Genomic DNA, 12,191 nt, shown 5'->3' on the forward strand with positions numbered 1-12,191 from the left:
CAAGTTAGGGGAGAGCAAATATTTAAAGAAGCAGTTTTGTAAGACAGTGACAATATAGGTCCATGGTGCATTTAGGTCATCATCTCAGATTGCAAAACTGTGTGAAAATACAAAACTCAACCAAGTACATACATACCAGGTCTGTCCACTGTAAAGAAGTTTGGACAGCTGTTCAACAATAGGGTTCTTGCTGTACAGGTTAGTAGCACATATGTTCTGTTGTGCACCTAATTGTCCACAAGATGGCGATATCAAACCGATGATGATAGCATTAAGTAATGTGTGTCTGTGAAAACACACTAATAAAGGGATTATATTAACAGTATACTCTATAAAACATTCTTTAGTGGAAGTATATCACAACGAGCCTTGCACACTGTACAGGAAGCTTTAAGCTGTTGCACTTAGTGCTTAAGTCACATGTCATGTGATCTGGGAGGTTTTTTGCTGAGTCTGCATCATGTTGTTGTTTAAAGGGACGGAGTTCAGTGTGTGTGTATAAATCACAAAAAAAGAGAGACAAGCTAGCACCGCTCAGTGTAGAGAGATAAAAACCGTACTGAGTTTAAAACTAGATGAGCCTGGTTTGGCTTATGATCAAATTGTTCATGATCGAGCATGGAGGCACAGGTTTAGTTAACAGATGTCTGTTTATACCCATCTGAGACAGATTTCCAGAATGTTCAGCTGACATGTATTTTGTGCTGAGTCTGAATATTCCCTGATGTCTCCAAAGTCAGTCTGGGGGCTGGATTGTCCTGGTTCTTTCCCTGTATCTGCAAGCAAATCTGGGGTAGTCTAGGGGCAGTGTGGTCATGGCCCACTGGAGAGGCACAAATATGTGCTGAAATCACCACTTTTACCAGGTTTCCTTCCAGCTTTCTCAGGAAACCAGAGGGTAGGTAAGGTGCTTGGCCAATATTTCTCCTGACTAGAAAGACTTCCTGTTTTCTGATGGGAGCTTGGTGTGGAAACACATGTGGAACAGTGTGTTGCTCATTTTTACTGTCATTTACACATGACATCCCATAGAATCTTGTCATCGTCATCATATGACGACTTTGCTTCTTGCACTTCCACTTCTGCCGCTGCACTATTTTGCTTTTTAGAGTAAAATGGACAGGAGCTGTGAAGTCAGTTAAGAGTTAAAAGAGCAGACATGGAAACGGAGGATAAAATCTAAGACTGCCTCAATTATAGACTACAACTAAGTGGTTATCTTAGGCTGTGACTGTGATGGCAACCAGCTTCACGCCCTAAATGCTTGATGTTTGGATGTTTGTGGCCTTCCTGTAATAAACTAAGGACAGGAGATTAGATTGTCCCTGTCAGCATTTTATCATAAAAAAATAAATCCTCCAATGTGTTACAATCTGTGCTGACTGACTGACTGATCTGTAGTCTGTTTCTTCATAAAGGTGTCTAATATTCTTCCTTTTCCTATCAGAGCTCCTATGAACCTAAACTTATACAGCTGTAAGTCCTCCTCTATACTGTACAAGTGTGTGATTGCATTGGACGTGCCACTGAGCTAAACAGACACTGAATCACATTCAGGAGAACGAGGAACCATAATTTCACCCAATGTCATCAGATAAGGAAGATGGACCAGCGGCACATCACTGAAAAAATGGTTAGCAGTTTCTAAATTTCACTTACTAACAGAAAGAATGTTTCACTTTTTCATTTATTTTATGTCGACAGTATTGTTTCGCCGATATGAGATATTAAATGTTTAACAGAAGGTTATGAAGAAGATTATTCCATTTGCTTGGTGACTGAAGGAAAAACAGACTCTGGGTTATCTGGTTTCTGTGGGCCTCATCTCCAACAACCTGCTTCTGTCAGCAGAACACAGGGTACAAAGCCAGGAAGGATGTCCTTCCTCTGGCTTTTTCTCTATCATTTCTAACCTCTCGGCCTGCATCATGCAGAACACTGTACACTTCTAGTAGAGCATCAAACTGCAAATCTATACAATTATACCATTTATTTTCGATCACATACACTAAACCTACATGTTTGAATTGAAAGCTAAGCCAGAAAAGCAGAACTGTGCAAAGCTTGTGTGCTTCTGATTGACTTCTCTTGTACGTAGGTTCCCAAAAGATGAAGTTAAGAGACAGGTGCGGACAGTGGCACTAAGCAGGAAGTCATGTGACTGCTCAACTGTGTGTCAATATTGGATTTAAATAAAGCCAAATTAAATGTAACTGAGCAGAAATATGGTTAAAAAGAAATGTATAACCTGACAATAATGGATTGGATGTTTAAAAATTGTGATAATTATCTATTTTATATTCATTGTTTCCAAAAATCTATATGTTCGTTAAGAAATGTTATAAATATTAGTGTTACAAACTAGAAAAGATTTAAGAATACATGCTCACATTTTCAATGTAAACACCTGAAACAGTAAATTCAGCATGCTGTGTCCGTGTGTATATTCCTATGATGTATACCTGCATGCCTTTGGTTTGCCATAGAACAGAACAATCTGTGAGAAAAGACCTCTTACTTATTAGACCTTCTAAATGCACTAAACAAAGCCCTTAGACAGGTTGTTGTATAAGTGGATTATAAGCAGACTCTGACTTTCAGGTGGTGTCACTGGGCTTTAGTCTTCTATTCAGTCATTCCGCTAAATTAAATGGAGAAAAGTCCTCAGTGTGCTGTTGGGTATTATTGTGTGCACCACACACACCATGAAGAAGGAACAGGAAAAGCAAAAGAAGAGAGTTGTCTGAAGAAAAAGGGAAGAAAATATTTATATTGTGTGGTGAAGATAAAGGCTACAAGGCCATCTTCCAGCAGATTGATGTTCCTGTGAGCACAGTTACAAATATTAGTATAAATTTAAGGTCGATGGGTTTGTAGCCTCCTTGGCCACGGCCACGAAGGGAAAATACAGAAGTGAAACCTAACAGTTCACAGGAAAAAGACAGATTGACATCACTATTGTTTGTGCAGATCACAATGTTGATGTTTATAGCCATTACAGATGGTTCTTTTCCCAGTAGTGGATTTGTATTAGCTTTTCCTGTTTTGAAGAAGTTGGAGCTGTCTTTTTAATTGTGGCCGTCTCTGCTTACACTAACAAACCAGCTCTTTTCTTTATTATCCAAGACAAGCATGTACCGATGCACTGATGCCTCAGCAAACACCAAACTAATCACTTCTTGTGTGACAAGAGGATTTTTTTTGTTTCCTAGGAATTTCATAACTGGCGCTCAGGAAATATAAAAACGGTCATTACATGACTCAGTCACTATTTGGCATCAAGAGCAAAATAGACATTTACATTGTGAAAGCTGATGACCAATTTTCAGCCACCAGTTAACTGTAACTGCAGTGAGAGCAGACATTACAAAGACGCTTAGGAGCAGGGATCCAAATCAGAAGTTCACTGATCACTTGACAACCAAAGCTGACATTTGTTTTACCTTTCAAGCTGATGTGGTTAGATTGTTGCTAATTGACACATCCAGCAGATACATTAGTATTCATTTGGAGTCATGTGTCCATCACCTATACATGCCACAGGTACTGGGTCTGCAGAGATGTCAGTGGTGAGGAGGGAACCAAGACAATAAATTAGAGCTGCAGGTCTTAAAAGAACAGAGCAGGGACCTGACACGTACTAAGATCTACGTTCACAGAGCTGAGTTCACCACTGAGACCCGTGATGCCAGATCTCTTTTCTGTCATAATCGTTTGCTACAGTCTGGATGAACTCATTAAAGTTGCACTTAATCCAAATGTGTGGACAAAGATGCTGCAGATAAATTGCATGGTCTAATGAAATCAGAGCTGGTGTGGGCGTGACGTTTCTCATTTCACGCCCCTCTCCCAGTTGAAATCTGAGTGAGTGAGGTCCTGTCAGGCAGTGAATGGTTAAACTGGGAGTTTGCATCAGTCGCTCCTTTCTGTGCACGGCGTTTAGCGGAAAACATCTGACTGGTTTTCCGAAGCTGTGTTTGATTTGAGTCATTTGGCACCGGGGCCGCATCAGTTTGTGCAGCAGGACTTCAACATCTCTCTACACTTTCACACAGGTACGTTACTGTGCTGTTGGCTCTGTTTTCCTAATTAAGACCCCACCAGAGACTACACGTAGTAGTTTCCGAGTAGTTGTAAAAATGCTGTAATGGAAATCACCTGTAAAAACTGCAGCTGAGCTTTAGTCTCAGACAAAGTTAAAACCAGTTGTTTTTCCATAAAAATGACTTTGGACTTTACAACTTACTTCAGTGTTTTATTGAATGTCTCGGTTCGTGTTCCCTTTCTGACTGAGCTGACGAGAACAACTGTTGTTTTTCCTCTTGGTTTGTTTTCGGATGGCTGTGTCTAACTTCTCAAACCTCACTTATCTGTTAAATACTGACGCAGTAATGACTTTGAGCACGTTTTTTTTTTATCTTCTAGCATCTCACATCCACGTTTTCAGGCGAAACTATTTCATTTGGAAGCGATTGCATGCATGTGTTCACAGTGGGCCTTTGGTATTTCACCATCTCATTCACTTGCAGACTGACTCATTCTCTGATTTCCTCCAGATGTGCAGTAGTTTACGTTTCCTGACGGCTCAGGATTGTGACATTTCTGCCCTTGCACTGCAGTTATTCTGCTGACAAATATGAATTTACACTGGTCTTCTGGGGCTTAGTGCTCTTTGTGTTGTGACACTGGTGGATCCTATAAAAAGCTAAAAGCTGCAGGGTTTTTTTTGTTTTTTTTTCACCTCATATCTTATGGTTGTGCCTGCCCTTTGAGTGAGGAGTTAAACTGTCATCCTTTAACTCATCTCCAATGAGCAGCTGACATCTTAGCCCTTTTATTAGCCTTCCCTTCAGCTAGTGAGACTCTGACACCAGGTACTCGTGTGCAGCCGTGTCTCTGCTCGTGCAAATGGAGCATCAGCAAGTGTTTTAGGCTCATGTTCTCTATACTTCCTTGCACAGCAAAAGAAGAAAGATGTTTGCAGGAATGTCAGTGTCACCATGGGGAAGCAGACATACTTAGACTTACCCTCCTTGTTTCCTTGACTTGTAAACTGCTACTGGCAGAAAAAAGCAGTTTTATTGTTTTACAGGTGTAGATTAGCTCTTGTAAATCAGCTCTCATCCGAACAGCTGTTGCAGCAATTACACTGATCCATCTCAGCGCCCTATAATTGGAGCCTCTTCTAATATGATCAGAAGTGATTCATAGAGAAAACTGACTAACAATTGGCACAACACTGGAACACACTCAGTGACCTGAAGGTTCCCATGTTATCTCATCCTGTATTGCTCTCATTTCCGTTGCCAAACAGATTATCTGTCTGATTGATTTAATCATAAATAAGTGCTCTAGGCCGGACTGGGTTTTAGGGATTCTTTCTGTCTTTCAATGAAACTAAACTAAACCTTTTCATTGAGGTTAATATATTTTCCCTGATTGCACATCAGAGTTATAGTTTTTATAGACCACTTGAGATTGAGAGCATTGTGGTAAATGATCCTTCCAAAGGCTCCAGTTTTCATTTGTTGGTGTTTAGTTGGGCATCACGAGATCTTTTGCTCTGCTAGCGTAAGATTAACTTCAGGTAATTGCTCAACCTTTGCCCACTTTCAACCTTTGTTCTGTCCTACAGTCCTTGCAGCCTCTTTCCGCTGGTATTTTAACCAGTGTAGCTGCTGGATCTGGTCCTAAAGGTATGTCTGTCCCACACAGAGCCATGTTTGTTTTGGTTCAACACTACTCATTATGCAGAGCAGGACTTGTTTCTGGCTTTTTTTTTTTTTTTTTTTGTCCAGCTGGGTACATGTGATCGTAAGCACTTTATTTTGATTGTTTGGATAATTGAGTGACTTCATGGTGGCTATGATGGACTGACATTAAAGTAGCTTGTCACATTTAAAGTAAATGAGCTGTAGGTGAGTCACAGGCAGGTATTTGGGACTGATATTCAGTGGGTTGCTACAGAAGGTGATTTTTGTGGATGTGCAGACACTAACATGAGTTAGTGCATGTCATTGATTTTTGAACTGGGTTTTTATGGGTCTGAAAATCACCTGATGTGAGAGTTTTTCTTATCTCTCTGTGCAGTTATTTCTTCTTAATTAAATTAAACTTTTAGCAGAAGGACTGCAGTAGATTGAGGAACAGGTGTATGTGCAAGGATAATTCACACCTTTATAGTCCTGAATAACTGCCACAGCATGTGTAAAGTAGGGTTAATGTGTATGTATTATTTTTTTTTTTTTTTGCTGTTGTCAATCTGAGCCCATGATGTTTTATGGGTTATATGTCATGTTATATTTTTCTTTGAAGAGTGTTTTTCTGGTTGTAAATGTTTAATGTGGATTGTTAAAAGAATATGATTGTTTATGATGTGCAGAAAATCCTCTCAGCTGCTACTGCCAAACCTTTCTGGTAGTCACTTTTTAATTGTAGCTCTTACCAGTCCAGTGTTTTGCAGTTTCAGCAGGAAGTAGTGCATGCTAGTGCCTCATCTTCTCCTTTTTTCACTCTCACCACATGTAATGTCCCACTTTTTTTCTGCTCCAGACAGATTATAAGAGAAGCATGCGTGGGTGTTAAGAGTCATCTGCTTGGTTGACCTTGTTGCCCCTGACCTCGGAGCTGCCTTCTGTTTTACCCCTGACTATCCACTTGTCCAGTGAGGCTCACTCCACGCCATGTCTGCAGAGGTAGAGAACAGCACGCCCGTCCCTGTTGATCCCAGCACCACCTCCGCATCTACAGCCTCGACCTCCAACACTCCTCCTGCCTCCCCTGCAACAGCCACATCCAAAGTCCCATTCAAGAAAGAGAAGAAGAAATGTGAGTGACGGAAAATGGCAATATCACGCACCTGCCTTGAGGATTAACACCTCATGTTTTAGATCATTTTTAAAAATAAAATCTGTCACAAATCATACTCTTCTTACATTTTCTACAGTTCCAGAGAAGACAGATGAATACCTGCTGGGCAGGTTTCAAGGGGATGGTGTGAGGTATAAGGCCAAGCTTATTGGCATCGATGATGTCCCAGAGGCCCGGGGCGACAAGATGTGCCAGGACTCCATGATGAAACTTAAGGTGCAATATCTGACTCGAGTTCTTTCCAGATTTTGCAGTGGCATAATCAAGTTAATGGCAGCCTTCCACAAGTACACCATGTTTGCTGTAGACATCAACATACTTGAACTTTATATTGTTTAACATGTAAAAGATACAAAAACTAAATCTGTAATTAGAAAATGTGTGTTTCCAGGGTATGGCAGTAGCTGCTCGGTCCCAAGGCAAGCACAAACAGCGGATCTGGGTCAACATTTCCATGTCGGGTATCAAGATCATTGATGAGAAATCAGGAGTGAGTTCTGTTTTCTTCCATTGCTCTCAGATCCCACTGTCTGTTCATAAGATATTTTTTGCAAAGCCAGTACAGTAAAAAAAAAAAAAAAACAACTTGGTCCTTGTTACTGCAGGTAATTGAACACGAACATGTGGTGAATAAGATCTCCTTCATCGCCAGAGATGTAACTGATAACAGGGCGTTCGGTTATGTGTGTGGAGCAGAAGGACAGCATCAGTTCTTTGCCATAAAGACTGCACAACAGGTCACTCACAAACAACAATCTGAAACACAGTGTCACATGTTCACAGGATCACATGATGTAAATGCAAAAACATCACAAAAAAAGACTAATGGACAACAATGAAATGCTGTTTTTCTGTCACCGCACAGGCAGAGCCTCTGGTCATTGATCTGAAAGATCTCTTCCAGGTCATCTTCAACATGAGGAAGAAAGAGGCAGGGGCCCCACAGAAGGTAACTGGCTCAGAAATGTATGACTTCAGACTGGAAAATGTTTTTTTGCTTTTCAAAAGCTGGACAGAGAGAAGATTTTCTTTCTGAGAAACATTTGCTGTGGCTGTCTGGGAGGGTTGACAGGATACACACTGTATGCGCCTCTTGGATGTCAACACTGCCTCTCTGTGCTCTTTTAGTGAATCACATCTTCAGTCTCTCCATTGAAATGATGTAAAATGACATGTCTCTGGAAATTTAGAAAGAAATATAACCAATAATGGTCTGCCTCTGTTTACAGGGTGAAAATGGCAGCACAGTGGTTGAGGTAAGCACTTGGTGTGTTTGTTTTCTTCAAATATTTTCTCTTTGTCTCTCTTTCCTTAACCTTTTTCTCTTCTTGTTGTCAGAATGGAAATGATGCCTTGCTAAGTATGGATGGTGAAGCAAAATCTGCCCAAGTAAGAATTCCTGCTATGCAATTTTTGCAGCCTGACATTGAATAAAATACCACAGTTATCATGGTTATAGTAGCTGGATAAATACAGAATGTTTGTTTCTTTTTGACATGCAGCCAGTGGAGCGGTTTGACCTTTTTGGAGCCATGTCAACCCCCCCAGACATCCAGGCTCCGAATGTAAGTATGGTGCTGTAGTGTAAAGTGTTCTCTTTATTTGGTCCACATCCACTTAGTTAAAGTCTAGTTGAGTATATATAGTATTAAAACTTTTACTCATCTTAATAACCTCAACAGGTGTTTATCCAGAATGCTTTTGCTATAATAGTTTTGACAAGTCCAGTAATAGCAATATCATTTGCTTCATGCCTCTTGCCAAAAACATTTCTAAGGTCTGAGTGTTTGTTTTTTAAGAAAAAATGACTCTGCTGAATAACCTCAGCACCTCTCAGATCATTCACTGTTTCTGTGTGAACTCAATTCTAAAAAGATCAGTTTGTGTTAAATTATTAGCTCTAAGTGCGACATATGTTGTAAATTGTCAATTTTAGCCTTGATTGAAATGAATCTTTTAAGAATTGAGCTTATGCTTCATGTTTGCAATCTCATTGTTGTTCATCATACCTTTTTAAAGCTGTTACCAGTAGGATCAGTGAATTGTGCTGCTTTAGTGCGAGGGCCTTAGTAACAACTTTATTTTGCAAGTTGGAGAACGGACTAAAAATTTACCATGAACGTCGACGACTCATTCTGATGTAAATACGGGTAACAGCTTTAAATTGTCATGTCATTTCATGTGATTGATTTTTCATTGTGTCAACACATACATTTATCTCCTACAGAATTGATTCATAAATCTGTTTTTCTCTCCCACTGCCCTTCTCATGTTAACCAGGACTCTAATGATATTCTCTTGCTGGACTTTTCCGCTGAAGTTGACAGCAATCAGAATTGCATAAAGGGAAACTCCTTTGTAACTTCCTGTGGCCCTGACCGTAGGGCATCTCCTCAGACAGAGAATCCATTTTCCTCAACATTTGGTTACTTTCCAACCCCAGACAGTGACCCTTTCAGAGATGACCCCCTTTCTACATCTCCCCCTCGGTCTGCACCCAATAATTCACAAAACCTCCTCACTACCAGTCACCTAAACAACCCCGCAGGCAGCACAGATAAGACAGTTATTAATGGGTGTTTGAATGGAGACTCTGAACATCTCAGTCAGCAGTTAAATGAGTTAAACAGTAAGACCATGATTCTTGCTCTCAGTAATGGACAGTGGCCACTAGGGGGCAAAATAATTCAAGGCAGTACGATAACCATGATGGATGGGAATGATTCTGGACCGGTTCTCTCAACCAAAAACCCATTTTTTGGCTCATCTTTGAAAACCTCACCTATCACTAACGGCACAACCCATCACCCACAATCCACAGTAAGTCATAACAAGGATTCAGTTGTCATAAGCCCCCCGCCGCAGACCTTCAAGGCTGGACGCGGTCGAAGGAGTGCAAAGGTGAAATTCTACACCCAGATGAATCTTAGTGGAGTTGCATGAGTAATGCCTACAAGTTGGGTTTCTGTACATTTCCCAGAACATGACTAGTTGCTAACATCTCCCTTTCTGATCCTTTGGGTTATGAATTAGCATCTGACAGAATGCACGGGGTTTAGAAACTGAGGCAATTTAGAGCTGCGGTTAAGGGCCTTTTGTTTGGATCCATTCTACCTTGCATGCACCGGTGGTCACATGCTTCTCTGACTGACTTAAATAAATGACACTTTGACTGTGGTGCTTAACAATCACCTGTACACTTTGTCCTGTCATAATCTCTGTTCTAACGTCCATGCTTGCAGTAAAGCATGCATTATGTATCAGTGTTGATGGTATTTATTTCTGGCATATATACATTAGAAGTAAATTACTTGTTGCTGTTCTTGAAAGGTTGGTTTAATCTTAAATGTGAAGTACTACAGTTTGAGTTATGTCAGTGTGGTGCAACATAACCTCATATTTTTGTTTTAATTTGTGAATAGTCTACAGCGAGTGACCTGTTTGGAGCAGAGCTGTTTGCTGCTCCTGCTAATTCTGAGGGGTCATCTGCTCCGGGTGACTTTTTTAACAGTACACCTGCCAACTCTGCTCCCTCCTCCATAGCTGCTCTGGGTAATACACAAGAGGGGAACATTATCTCATGCAAATGTGTTTTTCAGACTGTTTTAATACTTCTAAACTTTCATGTTAAATGTTTTCATATTCAGGGAATCTGCAGTTAGGTCCTGCAGCTACCACAAGTGTCCCTGCTGCAGGCATGTGGGGAGTCTCCACTGCTTCATCCTCCATGTTTCCCCATCCAGGAGTGACAGCTCCAGGCCCTCTGCCCAACTTCCCACAGCCATCTGCTTTTGGAGGTCTACCCATACCACCCACAGCCTGGGGCCAGCCAATGCCATCTCAGTTTCCTGTCCCCCCACTCTCCCCACCCCACCTGGCCTGGGGCCAGCCACCACAGCCTGGGCCACTTGGCACTTCAGGCTGGGGTCAGCCCGCAATGACCAATCCATTCCATACTGGCCCATTCCCTTCCGGGGCTAACCAGCAAGGTGCATCACGCCCTCCTCCTAGGCCCCCTGTTAAAGAGGCTGTTCCAAAGGTAGAGAACAGTGCCTTCACAGCTTTGGATCCCCTTGGAGATAAAGAGAAGAAGACTGGAAAGGACATGTTCAAGGACTTCCAGCTTGCCAAGCCCCCTGCCATCCCAGCAAGGAAAGGGGAGCTTGTGTCCAACTCTGTTCCACCTCCCAGCAGCAAAGAAGCCGGAGCATTTGATCAGTACTTTTCAAGTAAAGTGGGCCTGGCTCAGGATGCTGCAGATCATGATGACTTTGATATCAATCACATATCAGCAGTTGTTAATGGTAAACTAGCTGGACAAAAGCATGTTGACACATATGACTGTGAGAATTGCCACTTATTGTGTTTTTTGTTATAATGTGCTTGTTCAGATGTTCCTAAACCTGCTCCTGTTCCTGCTGCAGCTGCAACCCCAGCTCCAAGCTTTAACCCCGGCTTCCTTGATGCTGCTTTCTCTTCTGCTCCCATTGCGAACAACTCGGCACCAGCCCAAGGACAAGGCCTCAGTCAGGATATGTTTGATCAAGCATTTGGGTCTCCGAATGCCACTCCATTTGGAGTTCCACCTATGACGATGGTACAGACTCAGAGATTCATATTGCCATCATACAAATCATCTTAGCTTAACTTTTAATTTTGGCCTTTTTTTTTTTTTTTTTTCTTTTTTTAAACATACAGCAGACTGCTTCTGTTGGTCAGACCTCTGGTTCAACAGCTGCTTTTGGAGAGCCTTTTGGAAATCCTTTTGCTTGACCGTAAATTTGTCCATATGTAAGTATGTGCGCATGTTTGTGTATTTCCTAACTGACTTCTATGAATGACAGACCATTTCACTTTTCTCTGTCCTCACAGTTGAATTGGAGCAAATGGAGGTCGTCACATCAAATAAAACCTGCAGGACAAGCTGCTACAACTTGTGAAAGACAATCAAATCGATGAACTCTTCTAAGTCTTGTCCTGGACCCACCCTTCTTGTACACTTCCACTTGATGTTTTTTTTTTTTTTTTTTTTTCCCCCCTGACTAATCAGTAGTTATTTCTGAAGACCACTGATCTGAGAAGTAAATGTAATGTCATGATCTGCTGAAGAAAGAAATGTTGTGTGTAAGAGAAAGCATCTCCAAAGAAGTCCAGTGCTGATGCTGTGTGTAAAAGAAATAAAATAATTGTCATAATGCTGCAAGAAGTTGACCAAGTCTGTGTTTTTTTTATTTAGACTAGGAGTTAATGAAGCAACACTCTACTAGAGGTTATAAGCTTATCAAATGAGTTTTTTAACCAATGAAGCTATCCACTAATAT

General features: G+C 41.2%; 1 protein-coding gene across 6 annotated transcripts; it reads left to right on the forward strand.

Annotated features, from left to right (window-relative positions):
- Positions 1 to 3,874: 3,874 nt before the first annotated feature.
- dab2 (DAB adaptor protein 2) lies at positions 3,875 to 12,076 on the forward strand. 6 transcript variants are annotated; one of them, XM_026298050.1, is made up of 15 exons: positions 3,875 to 4,055; positions 6,553 to 6,828; positions 6,947 to 7,086; positions 7,262 to 7,360; positions 7,476 to 7,607; positions 7,736 to 7,819; positions 8,100 to 8,126; positions 8,209 to 8,259; positions 8,373 to 8,435; positions 9,151 to 9,771; positions 10,293 to 10,422; positions 10,518 to 11,174; positions 11,262 to 11,467; positions 11,569 to 11,661; positions 11,743 to 12,076. In XM_026298050.1, exons 2-14 carry the CDS (start codon positions 6,684 to 6,686, stop codon positions 11,641 to 11,643), a joined length of 2,430 nt encoding a protein of 809 aa, XP_026153835.1. In that variant the 5' UTR covers positions 3,875 to 4,055; positions 6,553 to 6,683; the 3' UTR covers positions 11,644 to 11,661; positions 11,743 to 12,076. The 6 variants fall into 6 exon arrangements, with proteins under 6 accessions (XP_026153835.1, XP_026153837.1, XP_026153838.1 ...); XM_026298052.1 differs by having other exon boundaries at positions 11,572 to 11,661; XM_026298053.1 differs by having other exon boundaries at positions 11,295 to 11,467.
- The last annotated feature ends 115 nt before the right edge of the window (positions 12,077 to 12,191 follow it).

This window comes from Mastacembelus armatus, chromosome 12 (assembly GCF_900324485.2).
Source record: "Mastacembelus armatus chromosome 12, fMasArm1.2, whole genome shotgun sequence".
Lineage (NCBI taxonomy): Eukaryota > Metazoa > Chordata > Actinopteri > Synbranchiformes > Mastacembelidae > Mastacembelus > Mastacembelus armatus.

Bases quoted from the DNA above. Each gene is read 5' to 3' on its own strand.
- dab2 (XM_026298050.1), top strand. From the start codon at position 6,684: ATGTCTGCAGAGGTAGAGAACAGCACGCCCGTCCCTGTTGATCCCAGC. The intron at 7,820-8,099 runs GTAACTGGCTCA...CTCTGTTTACAG, and splicing joins AGGCAGGGGCCCCACAGAAG to GGTGAAAATGGCAGCACAGT. The intron at 10,423-10,517 runs GTAATACACAAG...TTTCATATTCAG, and splicing joins CTCCTCCATAGCTGCTCTGG to GGAATCTGCAGTTAGGTCCT.